The 23944-nt window shown below is 38.7% G+C and overlaps 1 protein-coding gene across 1 annotated transcript in view; it reads left to right on the top strand.

The window, feature by feature from the left end:
- PIGK (phosphatidylinositol glycan anchor biosynthesis class K) overlaps positions 1 to 23944 on the top strand; it is a 99868-nt gene that overhangs the window by 60331 nt on the left and 15593 nt on the right. The window contains exon 10 of the mRNA XM_070405401.1: positions 8543 to 8627. Coding sequence (XP_070261502.1) covers positions 8543 to 8627 — 85 coding nt within the window. The remainder of the gene's footprint in view (positions 1 to 8542; positions 8628 to 23944) is intronic.

Raw genomic sequence — 23944 nt, 5'->3', positions numbered from 1 at the left:
CAGTTTGTGCATTTTTATACCACACTGCAAGCTGACAGTAAATTAGATGCGTTTCAACAACTGGGCTGTAAATTAATGTACCCTTAGTTCTCTTGGGACTTACTTTCTATTGTCTGCGTCAAACTATGTCTTTCTCCTGGCTCATCTTCCTTTTGTTTCTTCAGAGTTATCTTTTAATACCTTCTCTCACAGGTTTTTAGTTGATAATTAGAAGAATGGTTTTGCTGTGAGTTTAGGAGGAGATCTCATTTCAAGGAAGATGATGCATTAGATTGTTGTCTCATTGCTATAAAACACATCTTCACTACAATAATCTTCAGTGACTTTTGGGACCTGTCTGGAATTATAAGAGCATTTTGTGTTTGTCTCTATTGACCAATAAAATTGAATTCTCTGCTCCCTTAGAGTGTCTTTAAACTTTCAAGAATGTCATAGGGTCCCAGGTTTGTCAAGTATATCTTGTACAACAATATGTGTTGTCACTTATATGAATACTTAGGCATTTTTTAAAAATGCCATTTATGAGTGGAGATTTTTCTATCCTGTTTTTCCCCCAACAAGATTAAATGAAATTAATTTGGTTTCTTTATGTAGTTTTAAATAATTTTTTTGAGCTGTGATGCTTGTGAGGTTGTACTAACTTTGGCTAGCTTCCTGTGTTTGTTTTTGATATGTTTAAACAATTTCTTAATGATTTTGGACTACACTAAATTATGTGTAGTGATTGACTTATGTGTGTTTCTTGACTTATTTATTGATCGTAATTTTTAGTTTGTATTTGGCACAGTACAGTGTCTCTGTTTTCCTCTTCCTTTTTTGGGTATGTATTTTAGTGTTTGAAAAGATGTTTTGGCCTTCTGCACGCAGTAAGCTATGTCATTTTACACATGATAATGTAATATCCCTGTCGCAATATAGAATAAAAAGTTCACCTGTTTCTGAATCAGAGATGGCCTGAGATATGGGCACAGTAAGTAATTTCACAATGTAATTTCAGGAGTGCTTTCATAGCACAGGAGGAAGATTTTTGAGGAAACCGGGCATTTATAAAAGTAAAAGAACACAAAAGAGATGAGGGTTTGTAAACTTCCCTCATCTTCCTAGGTTTCAGAATTTTGCCAGCAGTATTTTACGTACTTATGCAGAGGATTTTTGACAATATTTCTATTGCATTTTGACCTGAGATGGTATATTAGATTGAAAATCCTTTCATAGTATAAATAAATTTCATTTATTGCTTTTTCATACAAAAACACAGTTAAAAGTAGAAAAGTACAAAAAAAGGATACTCAGCTTTTTCCATGCAGAAATTGGTTCCTTATTAAAATATTTAAGTATATCTTCTTAGTGAAGGATCTTGAAAAGAAATAATACAAACAGTTTTCCCTTTTTGGAGGGACTCAAAATGTGAAATGAAAGCAATAATCAATGGCTTTAAGGAAAAAAAAAAGCAAATTGTTCCCACCACCATCACAAAAAATACCATTTATTAATGCAACTGCATTCTAGTATTGTCACAGAGGAGGGTACTGTTGTTTGTTTGTTTGTTAATCCTCAACTGAGGATTTTTTTCCCCCACTGCTTTTTCAGAGAGAGTGGAAGGAGGGAGGAGGAGAAGGTGAGAGAGAGGGAGAGAGAAACATCAATGTGAGAGAGACACATTGATTGGTTTTCTCCTGCACGTGTCCCAACTAAGGGTGGGGAGCAAACCTGCAACCCAGGTATGTGCCCTTGACTGGGAATTGGACCTGAGACCCTTCAGTGCCCGGGCTGAAACTCTAACCACTGACCCACATTGGCCAGGGCAAGAAGGGTACTCTTGAACTGAGAAACCTAACAAGCCAACTTATCTCCCTTCTTTCTGCCATCATGAAATAAGTTACTATTGTTGGTCCTGGTAAAAAATCACAAATAATCTTCAACAGAAAAAGAAGGAAGCATCTGTACAAATTGAGAAAGAGAGAGAGAGAGAGAGAGAGAGAGAGAGAGAGAGAGAACCCTCCCCCCCCACAAAATAGGAAAACAGAAATACCAAACCCAAACATGAATAACCTAGCAATTGCATTATGAAATGACACCATAAATCAGACACTCCAATACTCACTATTGAAATGGACAAACAGGAAGATGTATGAAACAGGTGCTGACTGAACTCTAGAAAGAAATTGATGAAAAAAGACAAAATTCATTTCAGAAATGAAAACTAAATTACAAGGTACCTGAGGGATGATAGATATTACCAAAAGTTCAGTAAAAGACATAAAGAATAGAAATGAAAAAGAGTCAAGAAAATGAAACTGAAATAAGAGAGATAAAAGGACCAGAGAGGGAGTGATAGAGAAAATTCAATATATTTATTCTGAGAACTTGAACTGGAAGAACAAATGAAAAATGAGCAGAAACATATTTCAAATTATAATGAAAAAACTTTTTAGAAATAGGACATCTGAATTTCCCTATTGAAATATTCCTATGTGTTTGGGAGAATGGTTCTAGAACAGCTAACTTTTAGCTATATCCTATATCCTTAGCATTAGGCCTTAAATAAAAGGAAAAAAAAAAACAAAACATTTGAGTCTCCAAGCCAAAAATGTAATAACTAATTTTAAAATGTAAAATAAATATTAAAATGAAAATAATTAAAATGGAAAGAATATTAGCTTGGCAACATACTCCTAGCAACATATAAAGCAAGAAAATGATGGACAAACATTTTTAAGAAATTAAAAATGAGTAATAATTTTAATTTATTGTGAGACATTGAATAAGTAAGAAACTCCTAAGTGTAGTGATAATCAAGATTATTTGTGAATTATACTTTGCGTAATCTTTAAAAAATGTCCTGCAGTTCCTAAGAAAACTTTCAAATTTATCTTTGATTGATGCATGCTTAGGTGTTTAGATGTGAATTGTCATATCTGCAACAACAAACAAAATATAGAGATATGTTCGGAATGTTTCATAACAGCTACTTGGCATTTAAAAAATGTGATTCAAATTGCTAGATATCCATTTTTCATATTGACAGAATTTTGTGAGTTAAAAGTACTTCACCTTATACATATTACTTTGATTTTTGGAATAAACCACCAAGAGTATCTTTTTCGTACTTGTGTGTACTCTTAGAACTACGTCAATGATTTTATCTTTATTTTTTTTTAGCAGACACATATGGAAGCTGCTGGTGTCTTAACAGGAGTCAAGGCACTGGCACCAAACTGTACTAGCTAGTCATTCTATTCTTCTCCATCCCAACCACTCAGTAAAAAGGAAACAAGCAAATATGTAACTTTCACTTAGAAATATCCTTCATGAGGAAGGAAAAAATTATAATTGTATTATTTAGCTTTTTATTATGCAGTTATAATAGTTACTTATATGTGCTTGGTACAGATCCTTTTTCAAATACATGATTTGCAAAACTTTTCTTTCTTTCTGTTTTGTTTTTTACTTTCTTGTTAGTGTCCTTCGAAGCATAAAACTTTCAAATTTTGATGATTATCTATTTTCCATTTGTTGCTTGGTATGTGTTTTATATACCTAAAAATGTAGATAGACTTTTAAAATATACATTGTGAAAGGTTTTAAAATAATGTTTGCTTTTGTCAATGAATATTTTATTTTAAACTAAATCTTCAATTTTTATAGAAACGTAGGTTTTATAGAAACGTAGAGACATGCTGAATACAAAGGGCTGAAATAAATGAGTAATTGTTAACATAAAATAATAGAGCATTTTAAAAAAATATATTTTATTGATTTTTTACAGAGAGGAAGGGAGAGGGATAGAGAGTTGGAAACATCGATGAGAGAGAAACATCCATCAGCTGCCTCCTGCACACTCCCCACTGGGGATGTGCCCGCAACCAAGGTACATGCCCTTGACTGGAATCGAACCTGGGACCCTTGAGTCCGCAGGCTGATGCTCTAGCCACTGTGCCAAACCGGTTAGGACTAATAGAGCATTTTAATAAAAATTAATATTTTTTCTTGAATATTACCTTACCAGACACTGAATAATTGCACAAATTAATAAGTGTAACACAAATAAACCTATTTTTCTTGTCCTCCGAAAGCAAAATATTTTCTGTTGCACACACCAGACAAGTCAGTCCAAGACTAATGACATGGCAATCGGCTGCTAAAATATTCTCTGCTAGTATTAGTGGAGAGAAATGGTGCGCCTGCATGTAAGGCACGTAAGGGAAACGAATGCAGCATGATTATGGTAATCAGTCATTAGCGAATGTTGCAGTTCGTTATAAATAACTAGTGGACCGGTGCACAGATTCATGCACTCGGGGGGGGGGGGGGGGGGCGGGAGTTCCTCAGCTGGGCCTGTGGGGATCAGACCGAAACTGGCGTGAGGCACAGATTTATGCACCGGTGGGGTCCCTTGGCCTGGCCTGCAGGGTTCGGGCTGAAACCAGCTCTCTGAAATCCCCTGTTGGGATCCTGGATTGTGAGAGGGTGCAGGCCAGACCGAGGGACCCCACCAGTGCAAGATTGGGGCTGGGGAGGAACTGCGGGAGGGTTCCAGGAATGTCCAGCCTGCGTTACCCAGTCCTGATCGGCCGGACCCCAGCAGCAAGCTAACCTACTGGTCGGAGCTTCTGCCCCCTGGTAGTCAGTGCATGTCATAGCGAATGGTCGAATGGTCAAATGGTTGGACACTTAGCATATTAGGCTTATATATATATAGACTGTGTATAACAGGGTATTGTAAAAATTAAGTTACAAAATTTTTATTAAAGTGTTTCTTACATACCGTTTATATTGGCTGGGCTGCAAAGATATTCATTGTGGTCCACATGCAGCCCCTGGGCTATGAGTTTGACATGCCTGCTGTAGTACTTTTCTAGGGCTGTCATAACAAAGTACTACAGATGGTAGCTTAAACAACAGAATTTTATTTCCTCATAATTCTGGAGGCTAGAAATCCAAGATCAGGGTGTTGGCAGAACTGGTTTCTTCTAAGGCCTCTCCTTGATTTATAGATGGCCTAGTACCCCAGTGCCTTCCTGTGGTCTTTACCGGTTTCTGTTCTAGTCTCCTCTTCATATAAGGACACTATTATATTGGATTAGGGCCCAACCATAATGACTCATTTTAACCTTAATGACTCTTTAAAGACCCTTTCTCCAAATACAGTCACATTCTGAGGGACTCAAGATTAGGGCTTCAACCTACAAATTTGAGGAGGGCACAATTCAGTCATAACATATACATAACAAAATTTATCATTCTAATCATTTTAAGTGTACATTTCAGTGGCATTATGTACATTAACATTATTATGTAGACATCACCACCATCCATCTCCAGAACTTTTTTTAATCTTTCAATATTGAAACTCTAACCATCTATACTAATAAAAGGGTAATATGCTAATTAGACCGGATAGACCAGACGTCTTCCAGATGTCCTTCCTGACAAAGCCAGGGGCATGGCTGGACTGCAAACTGCCTGTGGCCCCTTGCCCAGACCGCCCCACCCCCCAGTGGGGACCCTCACTCCAATATGGGGCGTGGCCAGCCTGCAAACCCTCAGCTGCCCCAAGCCCAGGCTGGCCCCACCCCCCAGCAGGGACCCCAACCCCAATCGGGGGCATGGCTGGCCTGCAAACTGCCTGTGGCCCCTTGCCCAGACCGGACCCACCCCCCAGTGGGGACCCCCACCCCTATGGGAGCATGGCCGGCCTGCAAACCACTGGTGGCCCCTTGCCCCAGCTGGCCCCGCCCCCCAGCGGGGACCCTCCACCCCAATCTGGAGCCCCCTTCAGGGCAGGCCAGCCAGCCTTCACCCATGCACCAGGCCTCTATCCTATATAATAAAAGGGTAATATGCAAATTGACCCTAACAGCAGAATGACTGCTGGACCAGTCACTATGAGGCACACTGACCACCTCTTGGTCCATTTCTCTGGCCGACAGGCTCTGATTGCCTGATGGCCTCCCGCTGCGGGGGTGGGGCCGGCAAGTGGGCGGGAACAGCCGACTTCTCGGTCCCTTCCCCTGACTGTCAGGCACCAATCACCCGATGGTGAATGAGGAACCAGGGGTGGGTGGTGGCGGGGGGTAGGGCCGGCTGCAGGCAGCTGGGGAAGATGGCCCTGATTGCAGGCCAGGCCTAGGGACCATACCTGTGCATGAATTTTGTGCGCCAGGCCTCTGGTCTATGTATATAAAAGGCTAATATGCTAAGTGTCCGACCATCCAATTGGTTGTTATGATGTGCACTGACCACCAGGGACAGATGCTTAATGCAGGAACTGCCATGACACACAGAGAAATGGCACCACAGACCTGGTGCCCACAAAGCAACACTTGGCTTCCCCTAAGTGGGACACAGGGGAAGCGACAGCTCACCAAATCACAGCCGATGCTGCCAAGACCCCATGGCGCAAAATGCGGCCCACAGTCCAGCCCAGACCAGAAACGGTCACTGTGGGTACTGGGTAATGACATCACATAGCAATGCCGGGCTTCCTCTCCCTAGCAACAACTAGCCTCCTTGGAGTTCCTTCAGCCCAGGAACATGACTTGCTTTAGAGCCAGGTGGAAACATTTCACACTTTAACCAAATGTCTGTGAAGTGTTTTCCTGTGCCTCATCTCATTTGATCCTCACAGGAGTCCTGGAGTAGGTAGGTAGAGACTCGGTGGAATCCTATTTTCTTTTCATTAGCCAGAAAACAGAGATTTAGAAATTTTAGAAACTTGACCCGACTGAAAAGAAGAAATGGTGGACCTTGAAAATGACTTCAGGTTTTCACACTGCGCAGAATATAGTCAAATATTGCTGCAGTTAAATATTTTACCCTTTTTTCTCCTTGTGTGGTCTACAATAATAATCTGCTTCATGTTGATATTTACTGCTGTGTTGCTGACCTGAAAGAGACGTTGGTGTGCTTCATTGGGCTAAATCAGAAAGCAGGTCTAATTAAGCAAGTTTATTCTATATCTATAAAAAGCTAAGTTGACTCGTGCATGTGCAATACATATTAAGCACTTACTGGCACCAATCACACATGTGTGTTTCCATCTGTCATTGTCGATCGTGAATTTGGTTGGCACTCTATTATAGAGAAAGGGCTAATAGTGATATTAAAATATTTCTTCTAATTTCCTTTCAATGTGCACAAATTCGTGCACTGGGCCACTAGTTAAATAATAACTCCCTATTCTCCCCTCCTTTGCTCCAGGCAGCCATTACTCTACTTTCTGTTTCTATAAAACATTGTTTGAGACTAATTTTTTCATCACTAGTGAGACTTCGAAGTTCCCCCAAATTAATTATTTTTATGCTAATTATGCCACATATATTCAGATTTTTTACATAGTTAAGTTCTTTAAACTCTGAAACCATATCCAAAATTTTGTCCTTATTTGTCTTTTTAAATTTTTTTTTAAAATTACAATTTACATTCAGCATAATTCTGTGTTAGTTTCAGATATACAGCAAAGGGGTTCTTGAGAGAGATTCCAGATTTCTCATTAGCCTTAGAGACTTGGACCACTCTTGTTTGATTATTTTTCAAGATAATTCAAGGTTTTGATTTTTAAAATTTAATTTTTAAGTTGATAAGTTGATGTGTAATTTGCAAAGAAAAAAGGTAAAAGGAACTTTAAATATGTTGAAATCTTATTGTTTTGAAATACGTTTATTTGCTATTTTGAAAAAGATCAATAATTACTTTAAAATATCTTTTCTAATTCTCTTCATTTGGGGAGATTTGGTTTTTATTCTTATTTTCCACTTTACTATTTTATACTGCATTAGATATGTATTATGTCAACTTCGTATCTTATTGTAAATGTAGATATTAAAGAAAAGATTTTCATACAAAATAATCTGTCATAGAGTTATTATTGTCTTTATTTTATTCATATTTTTATTCAGCACATATTTGTTTTCTATTATATGGTAAACATTGGAATACTATAAAGAAGAATAAGACATGGTTTTTGTCTTTAAGGAGGTAAAAATTGTACCTAGATGGGTCCAAATAAATTATTATGTTTGAAAGAAGAGTAAATAAAGAAGGAATTGGTGTTGGTCCAAATGAGAAATAGTGGAGAAAATCAGAGTCCAGGAACTGCAAGGCCTATTGGTGGGTGGCCGGCAGTGGTTGGATATGAATGAAAGAACAGATTTGTACAGACAGAAGGACTCGCTAGTGATGAGGCTTGAACATGGTTGGAGCACAGGTTTTGAAGGCCTTTACTATGATAACCAGTACACCCTACAAGCAGAGAGTTCTTAGACATTTTTAAGTCTTAGAGTGAAAGACAGGATCTGAGACTATTAGGTGATGTTAGCTACTCTTATTACATAGTAATTAAATGCATTGTGAATGTATTTATACTTGTATAATTTAAAAATTACCATTAGGTGGTTTTTCATAGATTTTTGGGAAATACTGATTATTTCAAATATATTAACTATTTTTAATATATTTTATATTTGACATATTTAAATACTTGACATATTTAAAAATAATATTTACCTTCTCTTTGTGTCTTTTAATTCCTTTTTTCCAGAGATAAGGAAGACTGGATGGATGAGGAACTAATAGAACCCCTGAAATATGCTGAACAACTTCCAGTAGCTCAGATAATACACCAGGTTTGCTTCCAGTTTATTCTTTTTAAAGAAACAAGTTTTTTAATCTCTGAAAAGTAATTGCTTTTGTTAGGTTTTTCAGAATCAATGTGCTATTGCTGAAGGCATTCCAGGCCGTCTATCCGTGTTTAGACTCCACCTATTACATTTGGGAGTCTCATTTAAAGTACAGTATTAAATGGCTGCTTGCTGTGTAACAGTAGAATTCTTACTTATATAAAATACAGGGTAAAATCAGAATTATCTTTTGTGCATTACTTGACAATAAGACTTAATTCAGGAAACTTTCATTTGAACCATTGTATATAGTACTTATTACTTACTGACAAGGGAAAAGAGTTGAAAAAATATAATTTGGTATAATTTTTTGACTAGCTAAAATGAGAAAACAGTATTTCCCTACTTTTTCTATACCACCCCATTATCAACTCTTGGGAAGTGTAATTTTAGATGTCATGTGGGCAGTTTTTTCATTTCCAATTATAATTCCTCTCATCTCTTCTACATAACTGTAATTTTAGAAAAGGCAGTGTGATAAGTATTTAAACTTACATTTTGTACTGTGATTTTGACAGCATTTAAAGTCTTCCTTGCTGGGTTAGAATCTAAGAATTTGAAATGGTTTGTTGACAAGAGTTATGGCCTTTAGACTTATCAGAATTTCCAGAATCTGTAGATAATAGAAAATATTAAAATCCCTTAGAGGTCAGAAATTTTCAGAATTTTAATGAATGTTATTATTATAAGGCTTTCTATATGTCTTTGTTAATCATAAGAATTTTTATTTAGCTGATATAGGTTGATTAGAAGAGTGCCAATTTGAACTTATTAAAAGAAACAGGCTTTTTAAAATGTTGGCTATAGAGATCTTTACATTGACATTAAAATTTAATATTAAAATTCTGTGAGACATTACAAAAAATGGTCAGAAATTTGCCCCTTTGGGGAAGCCTACCTGTGCTTGGTAATCAGTTTCTGTTTATATGTCAGGAATTCCCTAGAGTTGTCAGAGCCTAAGTGACCTAACAGCCTGCAAATGTCACATTTAAAATTCTGTCTTCATGCCTGAATCTCAGCATAAATGAATTAAACAGCAGAGCAGGAGCAAGTCAATATGTTCTTAACAGTAAGAGTGAGCAATGAAACAGTTTGTGGTTGCTCAGAATAGGTAAATAGATGCTGCTCAGACCAGTTCACCTACAGTAAAATCTGAAACAGGAAGTAAGAATTAACCTTTAAGATGGTTGGTTGATCAGATGAAATGTCAGTCATATTTTTATAGCAGGAAAGGTCCAATAAATTATGGTTTATGTAACAGCTGCATTTTGCTGTTATAAACTGTATGAATTCAAAGATGAAAATTTTTGACCCTGATGAGAACTTTTATCATAATTTTTGCAGTATAAAAAGCTGTATTAATTTAAGCACTAAATTATGAACATTATAGTTATAATTCTGTAGTGTTCGAATTAATAAAAATTACTGACTTTTAAAGAAATTTTCATCATAGGGATTCATTTTCTTTTATTTTTATTGAATAAAATTACTTTTGTTCTCAAGGGGTAATCAGGAAAGGTCATTGTTAAACCAGACTCTTATCTATTCCTCTTGCTACTTCCCTTTACTGTCAATACTACAACTTTGGGACTCTTACCATTGTCTGTCCAAGTGGTGGTTAAGAAACATGAATTATGTTGCTAGAAATTCACTTATAAGTGGATTATTTGACAGCAACTTCTCCCCCTAAAAGCATGTGATAATTAGGTTCAGCCAATCCCATAAAAGCTTTTTAATCTGTAACATATGTAAATGATAGTATTATTATAGCATATATCTAACCTCCACTTGAAACTATTTTTATACTATAGTAACTATTTTCCTCTAATCTTGACACATGCTTTATCTATTCATATTTTGGAGCAAATGTGTCATTTCTATTTGAAGTAATGTTATTTATTCACGTTTTCTATCTCCTACTTGATTGCCTTTCTGGTCATTCTTGATATTCCTTTCAGCATCTTTCCTTGTACCATGTATGCATGCATCTGAATGGATTGATAGGTATTTTTAATGGTACCCTGAGAGTCAGGAGCACTTCTTTTTCTACTACCCAGGAGTCAGAAGCCAGGGCCTTTCATTGGTAGCAGTTTAGAAACTGCTAGAAAGGAGGAGCAGGGGCGGAAGCTGTAATGTGAGGAGCAACTTAAGAAGTAGGAGAGGAATGGGTCTTAGCCAATTAAGTAATTAATATCTTGTTACTCAGACTGCATTTTATTAGCAGGAGTTAGGCAAGATTCTTCTTATTGCTATTTTATATTGCCAAATTGTGTACTATTTTTTAGGGGTCCTAGCAAATATGATTGTACATCTAGGAAACCCATGAGACCCAAGTTATAAACAATAGAATTAACCAGGTAGCCAGGTACAAGATAAGTAAAACTGATAGCTTCTCTTTTTTGGAATAAGCACACAGAATGAAAATGGGAAACATTTTCTTTCACAACAATGAAAAGAACAGTAAAATACTTAGGAGTAAATGTGATAAGTAAACCAAAGGACCTATATAATAATCTTGGGAACGTATGTTTCATAAACAGAAAGGTATACTAAATTATTTGATGATATGGGGAACTTAATATAAAAGTATGATTTTTCCCAAATTATTGATTCTAGTTAGAATGGAAACAAGTTTTGTGTGTGTGTGTGTGGGGGGGGGGGGGAGGGGTTAATGTTAGGGAAAAAAAGACTGACTTCTAAATGGATACAGACTTTGTATTTTTTTGGAGTGATAAAAATGTTCTAAACCTAGATAATGGTGATCATTGCATAGCTTGGTGAATATACTAAAACCTTTGAGTTGTACACTTAAAGGGTGAACTTAAGGTATGTGAATTATATTGCAATAAAGATATTTTTAAAGTTAAAAGTCATCCATTTCTGGCAGGTATGCTAGGAATAAGATACTTGTATACCTGGATAAATATCTCAATTATTTTTATCTTCTTAGAAGGCATCTTGCAACATCCTATATAATAAAGAGCTATTATGCAAATGGTCATCACGCCCTCATGCTGGAACTGCTCAGGCACTCAACACTGGGGAGAGAGAAATGGGGACCAGCCAGGCACAAATGAGCTTGTAAGAGAGGAATGGGGATCAACCAGGCTGCGGCCCGGGAGAGGGGCAAGCTGCCTGTCCCGTGGTCTCAGGTGCCAGTGGCTACGCCTGCGGCCCGGGAGAGGGACAAGCCACATGCCCCATGGTCCCGGGTGCCAGCGGCTGCGGCCCAGGTGAAGCTTGCGCCTGTGGCTGCGGCCAGCCAGAGCAAAGCCGGCCCGGGTCCTGGGTGCCTGTGGCCAGCCAGAGGGAGGGAAGCCCGAGTCCTGGGTGCCTGAGACCGGCCAGAGGAGGGAATCTTGGGTCCCAGGTGCCGGGTGAGGCAGAGGCGGTTAGGGGCTATCAGGCCAGCAGGGGAGCAGTTAGGGGCGATCAGGCTGGTAGGGGAGCAGTTAGGGGTGGTCAGGCAGGCAGGCAGGCAGAGGTGGTTAGGGGCAGTCAGGCAGGCAGTCAGGCGAGCAGTTAGGAGCCAGCAGTCCCAGATTGTGAGAGGCAGTCGGACATCCCTCAAGGGGTCCCGGATGGGAGAGGGTGCAGGCCGGACTGAGGGATGCCCGCACTCCCTGCCCCCCCCCCCCCCCCCCCCCCCGTGCATTGGCCTCTAGTCTTTTTCAATATTTAATATATATATTCTTCAACCCAGTGGTTCCATTCATGAGTATCTAGCATGTACCACTAACATATAAATTAAAGAACTAATATATAAGTATCTTAGTACCATGATATTCATATCAGCCTTACTTGTGACCATAACCAATTGGAAACAATGTGAATGCCCCTCTGTCTAGTTCATATAGATCACCTAGCTAACCTGGAAACCCCAGTATGTGTGTGGATTATATCAGTGATAAAGGTCACATTACAGATCAGTGAGAAATTAAGGACTATTCATTAAATGATGTTGGAACAATTGATTAAGTATTTTGGCAGACACTTGGAGAATCCTCCCTGAAAACACTAGCCTAATAGAAAAATAATACACATTTTGACATTTGCATGACCCCAGTTTTATAGACATGTCTCAGTCTGTTTTGCCCCACTAGAAGCCCAGCAGTTGACAAGTGCTGCTAATAATGCACAAAAGTCTTCTGATCAGTGTTTTATTTTCTCTTAACTATGAAGATACAACCAAGAGTCATCAGACTTTTAGGGAATATCTTCATTATGAAAGACAAAGATCAAAATAAGCAAACGGAAATTTGCAAATTAGCAAATACAGATAATGTCAAGCACTGAAGAAAACATCATCATCATCATCATCTTCATCATCATCACAACCACTGCCACCACCACTTCAGAAAGAAATGAGAAAATATTTTATTTATGAAACAGGATACTATGCAAAAAAGGAATATTCAGAAAACAAGGAATAGCTCTTAGAAATTAAAACTATGAAAGTAGAAATAAAAATTTCAGTAGAAAGTTTTGAAGGCAAAGTTGAGGAAGGTGGGACAAAAAGACAAAGAGAAGGAAAATTGGAGGAATACTTCTTGTGAGCAGAGTCACTGACAGGTATTTATTCTGGATTATCTTGTCGAAGATGTTTGTATACTGAACAGTCTTGGAAGATGGAAATAGTGACTCCCCCAGGAACAAAGGGCAGATTTGCTTACTGTGTAGTATAATGAAGATAATGTTTTCCTCCAGGGCAAAGGTTGGACAGATTTTCTGTGGCCTCAAAAAATACTCAGTATTTCCTAATCTGGGGATTCTTTGTCTGTTACAAAAAACCTACTGTATGCATAGCTTCTAACTAGTCCTGCCACTACATTGTCCCCATGGGACTGGGAGGGCAAGGAGAATTGGCACAGACAGGAAGCTCAGGCAGCTGTGCGTAATACAGTTCTTTGTCTCTAACCCAGGAGTCTCATGTGTTCTGCCAGTATCTATGAAACTTCCAGGCCAACTTGTTACCTTGGAAGCAAGATAACATTTCAGGTCCTTCACAGTTTTAGACAATAATTGATGAAATTCAGCATCTGACTAACAAAAATACTAGAAAAAGAGGACAAAAATAAATGAAGGGAGGCTATTCTAAATAATACACTAAATTTTTCCAGAACTTACTGGTTACTAAATATACTTTAAAACAAATAGACCCAATGCCATGGAATATCATTTTGAAATTTTAGAAGAGTGAAAAATACAAAGGCACTAAAATGTTCCAGAATGAAAAAAATAAGGCTACAATAAAAGAACAAGAATCATGCTACAGCTACAATAATCAAAACAATAATCAAAACAGTATTGGCAGAAGCAAAACAGACACACAGACCAATGGAACAAAACTGAGAACTCAGAAATAAACCCACATGTATATGAGTAATTAATTTTCAACAAAGGACCCAAAAACCCCACACAATGGAGAAAAGAAAGCCTCTTCAATAAATGGTGCTGGGAAAATTGGAAAGTCACATGCAAAAGAATGAAACTAGACTACTATTTGACACTGTACAAAAAAAATGTAACTCAAAATGGATTAAAGATAATCCATTATCTTTAAGACCTGATACAATTAAATACATAGAAGAGAACATAGGTACTACATTTATGGACCTTGGTGTCTGACAGGGCTTTATGAATTTTACCCCAAAGGGAAGGGGAATACAAGCAAAAATAAGTGAATGGGATATATTAAACTATAACGCACTGCACAGCAAAAGAAACCATCAACAAAACAAAAAGGCAACTAACCAAATGAGAGAAGATACTTGCAAATACCTCTGATAAGGGGCCAGTTTCCATTATATATAATGAACTTACACAACTCAACAACAAAAGAACAATCCAGTTTAAAAGTGGGCAGAGACATGAACAAACACTTTTCCAAGAAGACATAAAACTGGCCAACAGATAACATGAAAAGATGCTCAACTTGTCTAGCTATAAGAGGAATGTAAATCAAAACCACAAGTAAGCATCACTTCACACCTGTTAGAATGGCTGTTATCAACAAGGCAAGAAATAACAAGTCTTAGGAAGGATGTGGAGAAAAAGGAACCCTTATACACTGCTGGTGGGAATGTAAATTTATAGAGCCACTATGAAAAATAGTGTGGAGGTTCCTCAAAAAATTGAGAATAGAGCTACCATAGAACCCTGCAATCCCTCTTCTGGGTATCTACCTGAAAAAATTTAAAACATTTGTCTGTAAAGATATATGTACCCCTATGTTCATTACAGCATTACTAATGGTAGCCAAGACATAGAAGTAGCCCAAGTGTCCTTTGGTGGATGCTTGTATAAAGAAGATATGCTACAATACAATGGAATGCTAATCAGCCATAAGAAAAGTTGACATACTGCCATTGGCAACAACATGAATTGTTGTTGAGAATATCATGCTGAGTGAAATAATTTAGATGGAAAAGGACAACAATCATATGATTTAATTCTTATGTTGGATATAAAACAGGAAGCAATATGAATAAACAAAACAAACAAAAACACTCATTGACAGCTAACGATATGGTGGTTACCAGAGGGGAAGGAGAAGGTGCAGTGAGGTTGAAGAAGGTGAAAGGGACTATATATATATATGGTAATGGAAGGAGACTAAACTTTGAGTGATGAGCACACCGTGCAATATACACTGAGTGGCCAGATTATTATGACCACCTGATGTTTGTAGGCAAATTAGCTATAATTTCGCGCTGAAGTTGCTAGAGGGCCAGACTATTATAAATAGGGAAGCAGGTTGTTTACCACGACAGTAGAAGTGATTTTTTTCTGAAGATATGGGTAAACAATGCGATTTAAAAGCCTTTGAACATGGGATACACACACACACACACACACACACACACACACACTCTGAATGGCCAGATTATTATGACCACCCATCAGTACTTTGTTGGGCCACCTTTTGCCTTCAATACTGAGGCGATTCTTCTTGGCATTGACTCCATGAGATGTTGAAAGGTGATGCGAGGAATCTGACACCATGCCTGATGAATAGCACTGTTAAGTTCTGTGAGATTTGATGGTTGTGGAACCAGCTGCCTGATGGCTCTTTTAACTTCATCCCACAAATGCTCAATTGGATTGAGATCTGGTGATTGTGGGGGCCACCTACGCAAGGTAAAGTCTCCCTCATGTTCTTGAAACCACTCCTGCACAATACGAGCACCGTGGCATGGCGCATTGTCTTGTTGGAAGAAGCCATCTCCATTGGGATACGCCATCAACATGATAGGATGAACTTGATCAGCAACGATACTTAGGTATGTTGTGCTATTCAGACATTGTTCCACATGAATTAAAGGGCCCAAATCATGCCAGGAAAACATGCCCTAAACCATAACACTGCCCCCACCAGCTTGAAGGGTTGTACTCATGCTTTCATGCTGTTTCCGCCAAATTCTCACTTTGCCATCTGCATGATGCAACTGGAAACATGATTCATCAGACCACATGACTTTTTTCCAATGCTCGACTGTCCAATCCTTGTGTTCCTGTGCGAATTGGAGTCGTTTTATCTTGGTAACTGCAGACAGCAAAGGTGTTTGAACAGGCCTTTGGCTTCCATATCCCATATGATGCAGTGTACGGCTAATTTGCCTACAAACGTCAGGTGGTCATAATAATCTAGCCACTCACATTCAAATATATCCCATGTTCAAAGGCTGTTAAATCACATTGTTTACCCTTATCTTCAGAAAAAAATCACTTCTACTGTCCTGGTAAACAACCTGCTTCCCTATTTATAATAGTCTGGCCCTCTAGCAACTTCAGTGCGAAATTATAACTAATTTGCCTACAAACATCAGGTGGTCATAATAATCTGGCCACTCAGTGTATATAGATTATGTATTATAATATTGTATACTGGAAACATAATTTTATTAACTGATGTCACTCCAATAAATTTAATAAAAAATAAAAATAAAAATAAGTAAAAACAAGAATCAAAATGCTATCACACTTCTCAACAGCAGAATTTAAAACAAGAAAGCAGTAGAGTGATGACTGCTTATAATATTTAAAATAATTTCTAATTTAAGATTTTATTAATTGCTAAATTATCCTTCCAATATCATGATGCAGGAAATATTGAGGTCTCAATAAATAGTTTTTCCCATTCATCGTTTCTCAAGAAATTTCTGGAGGTATGATTTGTTGAATAAAAGAAACCAAAAACCTGAAATCGTATTATCCAGGACACAAGAGATTGATTCATCAAGGTGAGCTGGTAGTAAAATTCCCAGATTGATAGAGAAGGGAAGTCTAAGTGATCACTGTGTAGAAGCTTAAAGAGTATAGACTATTCAGTAATATCTCAATCAATCTAGAAAAAAAAGTACAAACCCATGCATGCTTTAAACAACTTCAACTTACTCAAGTATTATATGTCAATAACTACTTTGTGCCTTGACAGATGTTTATTATCCACTTTTTTTTTCACTGTTCTTATCCATATCCCAGGCTTTCTCTGGATATCTTCCTATTTTAATAATATGGCTTCTTGCAAATCTTTTAATATTTTATACAATTAGTAGATGGCAACATCTCTTTTTCTTAATGCAGCCCTGTACTGTGCATGATGATGACACAGTGTAACCTTACTATTCTCTTTCAATCAGACAAGCTGCTCAAAAATCACTGTTAGCGCTAAGTATCCATTAAAGATTTAGTTTACTGGAGAGAAGTACTGGAGAGTGTCCTGTTAGATGCTGGCTTAAATCTCAGAAGGTTATCTTGCAAAGTGTGGCTTCATCTATGCTTTGTTATACCTTTTTAATCCTAGAGATAATTTTTTTCTAGTACATCTAGTCCATATAGTTTCCTGATATGTCCACTATTTTCTTTGGGGGTATTCTTGGCATTTGAGTGGAACAGTTCTTTTACTGTGCAAGACTGGTCAGTGTATTATAGGAGATTTGGCATCCCTGGTCCTTCCAAACACTAGTTACCATTGGCAGTCCTTAGTCATTGTGGTACCACATAATGCCTTACCTTTTCTGAACTCCTCCCTCCCATGGAGGGCAGTACTGCCTCACGTTGAGGACCACTGCAGGTAACTATTTGTAGTATGTGCCCACAGAGCCTTTGTTTGTATAGTCCAGTCTCTTAATATTATAATTGTGACAGCCTATATAATAAAGAGGTAATATGCAAATTAACCCTCACACCCTCACAAGATGGCTGCCTATGACCAGGCCAGCAGGGGGCTTAGTGAGGGACGACCAAACGACTGAACAAGCAGTGACGACCAGGCCGGCTGGGGGGGCAGTTGGGGCGACCAGGCCAGAGGGGGGGGGCAGTTAGGGGTGATTAAGCTGGCAGGGGGGGCAGTGAGGGGCGACTAGGCCGGTGGGGGGGCAGTTGGGGGCAACAAGGCTGGCAGGGAGGGGCAGTAAGGGGTGACCAAGCTGGCGGGGGGCCAGTTAGGGGTGACCAGGCCGGCAGGGGTGGGCAGTTAGGGATGATCAGGCCGGCACACAGAGGCAGTGAGGGGCCATCAGGCTGGCGGGGGCGGGGGTGTCAGTTAGGGGCTACCAGGCAGGCAGACAGGTGAGCGATTAGGAGCCAGCGGTCAGGATTGTGAGAGTGATGTCCAACTTGGGGGACAATCAGACATCCCCCAAGGGGTCCCTGATTGGAGAGGGTGCAGGCTGGGCTGAGAGGACCCCCCCCACACACACACACGAATTTATGCACCGGGCCTCTAGTTTAAAAATAAGTATACAGATGTTTCTTGACTTACAGTGGTATTAGGTCCCAATAAACCCATCATAAGTTGAAAATATTGTTAAGTCTAAAATGCATTTAATACAACTAACCTACCAGACATCATAGCCTAGCCTCACCTACCATAAACATGCTAAGAACACTTACATTAGTCTGCGTTTGAGCAAAATCTTCTCGTTACTGCTGCCCAGCAGCATGAGAGAGTATCGTACCACATTTCACTAGCCTGGGAAAAGATCAACATTAAAAATTTGAAGTATGGTTTCTACTGAATGCTTACTATCACTTTCACCCCATTGTAAAGTTGAAAATTTATAAGTTAAACTACCCTAAGTCGGGACCCTTTATAACAGACTCTCTTCTCACATCTCTACATTCTGAGATGTTTTGGATGCTGCATTTCCAGCTGTGCACATGGATTTGCACCATTTTCAGTTCTGTCCTTTTTTATGATAACTCTTTATATTGTTTTACTATAGTTATTTTGGCATTTTAATGTTTTCCTGTTCCAGTAAGGCCTACCGCAGTATGGCTAAAGGTTGACTAAAATGTCTGTCAAGTGGAAAATCTCTGACACCATTTTAAAAATGTGCCTATTGAATTATCGGTATCTGGAAACTCATCAAAAGGTTGCTGAATCCTTTTGATGGGTTTCCAGGTATTGATAATATCACTCCCCTGTCCAAGGACTAAGATTGCTTTAAAATGTTAAAGCTTTCCCTAATTACAGCATCTTTAAAGCTGAATCTAGTGAAAAATAATATTACTGTCCACTTATTTTTATTCAAATTATAAGGCAGATAATTAAAATTAAACTACTTAAAGGCCATGTGCTATTTTTAAATATCAATTGGGATATTGTTTTAAATGTATATAGATTAATCTCAGCTATCATATTATAACTTCTGACAGTCACTTCAAAAATGTCACTTTTGAAGGAATAAATGAAACTGTGAAGCTGTTTGAAAATACTGATCAATATTTCAATACTATTTCATCAGCTTTATGTAAATTTGAAAAATGTTGTCCACCTATAAATTTGTCATCAGAGTTTCTGATATATTAAATTTCTCTATTAGAAATGAAAGGTGTGTTGCCAAACCGGTTTGGCTCAATGGATAGAGCGTCGGCCTGCGGACTGAAAGGTCCCAGGTTCGATTCCGGTCAAGGGCATGTACCTTGGTTGCAGGCACATCCCCAGTAGAAGATGTGCAGGAGGCAGCTGGTCGATGTTTCTCTCTCATAGATGTTTCTAACTCTCTATCCCTCTCCCTTCCTCTCTGTAAAAAATCAATAAAAAATATTAAAAAAAAAAAAAAAGAAATGAAAGGTGTGAGCCTTACTGGTCATTAAGTATCCTATATAATAAAGAGGTAATATGCAAATTAACCCTCATGCCCTCAAAAAATGACTGCCTACGACCAGGCCAGCAGGGGGGTTAGTGAGGGGCGACCAAACAACTGAATAAGCAGGCTGCATGAGGCGACCAGGCCGGCAGGCGGGTGCAGTTGGGGGCAACCAGGCCTATGGGGGGGGGGGGGCAGTTAGGGGTGACCAGGCTGGCAGAGGGGGGCAGTTGGCAGACCAGGCTGGTAGGCGGGGGCAGTAAGGGGCAACCAGGCTGGCAGGGGTGGGCAATTAGGGGCAATCAGGCTGGCACGCAGAGGCAGTGAGGGGCAATCAGGCCGGCAAGGGGGGGGGGGCAGTTAGGGGTGACCAGGCAGGCAAGCAGGTGAGCATTAGAGCCAGCGGTCCAGGATTGTAAGAGGGATCCCTGATTGGAGAGGGTGCAGGCTCGGCCTCTAGTTCTAAAATAAAAACAGATACCAGTTTTCACCAAATGTCTAAACATTTAAAAGGTGAGAAGAGCTGATGTTTGTGAAGATGCAGTGAGATGGACATGCTCATAGATTGCTGATGGGGAATATAAGTTAATGCAGTCTTTCTTAGAAGTCATTTATTTGTGTGAATTTATAAATAATAATAGTAATTCTACCTCTAGGATTTTATTCAGAAGAAGGGATTCAATTATGACAGAAAGATTTATGTTTAAAACCATTATGTTCATTACAGCATTTCTTAGGAAGCAGCATAATGTAATACAAACAGTGTACTGGAATTGAATCTAAAATCACCATTTAGTGACTGCTTGATTTGGGGCAAGTCTCTTAGTTTTTCTTTTGCAAATCATACATTGGAAATATGATGATGGTAACGGTAACAATAGTAACAACAATGAAGAGAGTGACAGCTTCATCTGGGTTAAATGTTGCTGGATATATCTAGTTAGGTTCTTCAGTTTTCCATAGCAGCTGTTCCCGATATTTGTTACACTTCTATCCTCTTTAAAGCTCAGCTTAAGACTTAGCCTCCTAAGTCTGGAGAACAATTGCGGTCATTAGGCAAAAACACCTTTAATACACTTCCAGTGTACCTTCAAACTTATTTGTATCTTTATGAGTCTTTCTGTCCACCTCAAAGGAAGACGTGTGTGAATTGTATCAGCAATAACCTTGCTTACATAGTCAGGAACCTGTTCTCTCTTGTCTTTATACTCCCCACTGCTGAAAAGTGCTTTAAAAAGTCTTCCTCAATCCTGCTTTCCCTTCCAGCTTCACTCTTTCCCCTTTCTCTCTTATTGATGTTTTAAAAATAGACTAGCTCAGTACCAGAAAAACAACCCAATTAAATGAGCAAAGGACATCGTAGATATTTCTCCAAAGAAGATATACAGATGGCCAATACGCGCATGATAAGAAACTCAACTTTACTAATCAGTAGGGAAATGCAAATCAGAATCACAGTGCGACACCTCTTCACATGCATTAGGATGGCTGTTACCAAAATAACAAAAACAGAAAATGATAAGTGCTGCTGAGGATGTGAAGAAATTGGAACCCTTTGCAGTGGAAATGTAGAATGGTATAGCCACAATGGAAAACTGTGTGGTGGTTCCTCCAAAAATTAAAACAATTACTATATGATCCAGCACTTTTACTTCTGAGTACATACCCCAAAGAATTATAAGCAGGGATTCAAAAAGATATTTGTACCCCAATGTTTACAACAGCATTATTCACAGTATATCAGTGAATAAATGGGTAAACAGTGTGATATATAGTGTCAGTATATTATTCAGCCTTAAAAAGGAAGGATATGCTGACAAGTACTTGAATTTTACGATGTGCTAAGTCAAGGAAGCCAAACAAAAAGTACAAATATTATATGATTCCACCTAGATTAGGCAGATTCATAGACACAGCAAATAGAATATAATGATTACCAGGAGCTGAGGGAGGAAGGACTGGGGAGTTTTTGTCTAATGGGTACAGTTTCAGTTGGGGATGATGACAAAGTTCTGGAGATGGATGGTGGTGATGGTTGCACAACAGTATGAGTGTACTTAAAGGCACTGAACTGTGCACTTAAAAATGATTAATATGGTAAATTTTATGTTATGTATATTTTACCACAATAAAAAGAATAAACTAGTTTTGTTCATTTTACTTCCTTTTCCCCCCTCAGTCTACTTTATTATAGTCTGTATCCCAGCAACTGCTCTGTAACTGTTTTTGCAAAGTGCACTAAAATTTCCCAATTTTCATATCATCCAAATCTTTGATTTCTTTGTAGATTTGAACTCTATTAATCTCTCTGAAAACTCATTTCATTGTTGTTTTCTTTTTTTGTTGTTGTTCTTGGACCACCACTGTATACTGGTTTTATACCCATCTCTCTGATTTCTTCATTTGAAAAACCTTTGCTGATCTCCTCCTAGACCTATCTTTATGATTCTCTTGTACAAATTCCTATTGAACATGCACTCCCTACTCTTATACCTACCATAATGGTTTTCAGTTTCACTTACATACTGGTGGCCCCCAAATATTCTCATCTCTTTCTTGGGTTGCAGAACAACATTTAATTGCCTGTAAGATAGCTTCACTTGGGTCTTTAATACATTGTCTAAAGCAGAATTTAACCCTTTCCTAACGGTTCTCTTATTATGTTTTAAGAGAACCTTTATTCTTTTCATCCCTTCCTTTCTCTCTCTCAAAATCTATCTATATAAAACCCTAATATGCAAATCAACCAAATGGTGGAACCACCTGCAGAAGGACCAGTCTGTGGGGGGTGGGGCGAGCAGGCAGTGCCAGGCCAGCCAGCCAAGGCAGGTGCCAGCGGGGGCCCGATTGCGCAGCCAGGTAGGCCCTGATTGCTGGCCAGGCTTAGGACCTTACCTATATATTGGGAACAGTCTCTTATATTTAAAAATTAAAATCTGGCAAGGCTACTCTAACATTGAAAAAACAGGATGGTGCAGTGATGACATGCATGGACTCTGGCTTGCACATTTTGTGGTCAGCCCTGATTCTAACACTTAAAATTGTGTGACAAAGACAATTATTTAACTTCTCTCTGCTTCAGTTTTTCCACCCATAAGATGGGGAAAATGGTACTAATGTCTCAGAAGGACCATGTTATGTACTACTTTTTATAATCAGGGCAAAAAAAATGTAGCTGCCCATACAACTGCAAGATGCCTTTCATCTGTATGAAAAGTATGGTCACTGGTGCATGCAGCGTCCTGGATTGCAAGAGAGATGTCTGACTGCCAGTTTAGGCCTGTAAACCAGCAATTGGACATCCCCTGAGGGGTCCCGGATTTCGAGAGAGGGTGCAGGCTGGGCTGAGGGGCCCCTCTCTCCCCCATGCATGAATTTCGTGCACCAGGCCTCTAGTTCATATATAATTGGTTTTAAATTCCTTTTTATTCTGTTTCTTAAATGTTTCTGAAATTCATCTACTCCTTTTCATATTTATTGTGCACCTGTAAACAGGTACAAACATCATATTTCACAGTTAATCATAATCATCATGAGAAATAATTAGTACCATTGAAAAAAGTTATCACTCCTGTTTTATACTTCGATAAATTGAGGTTCAGAGGGGTTTAAGTAACTTGCCTAAGATCTTCTACTTGTAAGTGACAAAGCCAGAATTTGGATGTAGGTCTGAGTTCAAAGCCATTTCTCCTGTGAGCATTGTAACAGTTTTTTTAAAAATATATTTTATTGATTTTTTACAGAGAGGAAGGGAGAGAGATAGAGAGTTAGAAACATCGATGAGAGAGAAACATCGATCAGCTGCCTCCTGCACATCTCCCACTGGGGATGTGCCCGCAACCCAGGTACATGCCCTTGACCGGAATCGAACCTGGGACCTTTCAGTCCGCAGGCTGACGCTCTATCCACTGAGCCAAACCAGTTTCGGCTGTAACAGTTTTTATGAAGGAACTGGTCCCCAGGATATTTGATGAATAAGGTGTCAACAGATGTAATACATGTACGGTTAATTAAAACCATGTTTTGGAAGAACTAAATATCAACTGAGCTAGCTCAATATTCAACACATGAGTATCCATTTATTTAGAATCTGTTGTAAAGAGAGTCACCCTCTTCATAATTCTATTCTTGATTTCTTTCTCCACCCCAACTGTTTGGCTCTCCAAT

The sequence above is a fragment of the Myotis yumanensis genome, unplaced genomic scaffold, assembly GCF_028538775.1.
Source record: "Myotis yumanensis isolate MYYU_CA2020_CCGP unplaced genomic scaffold, mMyoYum1.0.hap1 SCAF_2, whole genome shotgun sequence".
Taxonomy (NCBI): Eukaryota; Metazoa; Chordata; class Mammalia; order Chiroptera; family Vespertilionidae; genus Myotis; species Myotis yumanensis.
The sequence above is the reverse complement of the archived record's forward strand: the minus strand, read 5'-3'. Positions and strand labels throughout refer to the sequence as shown.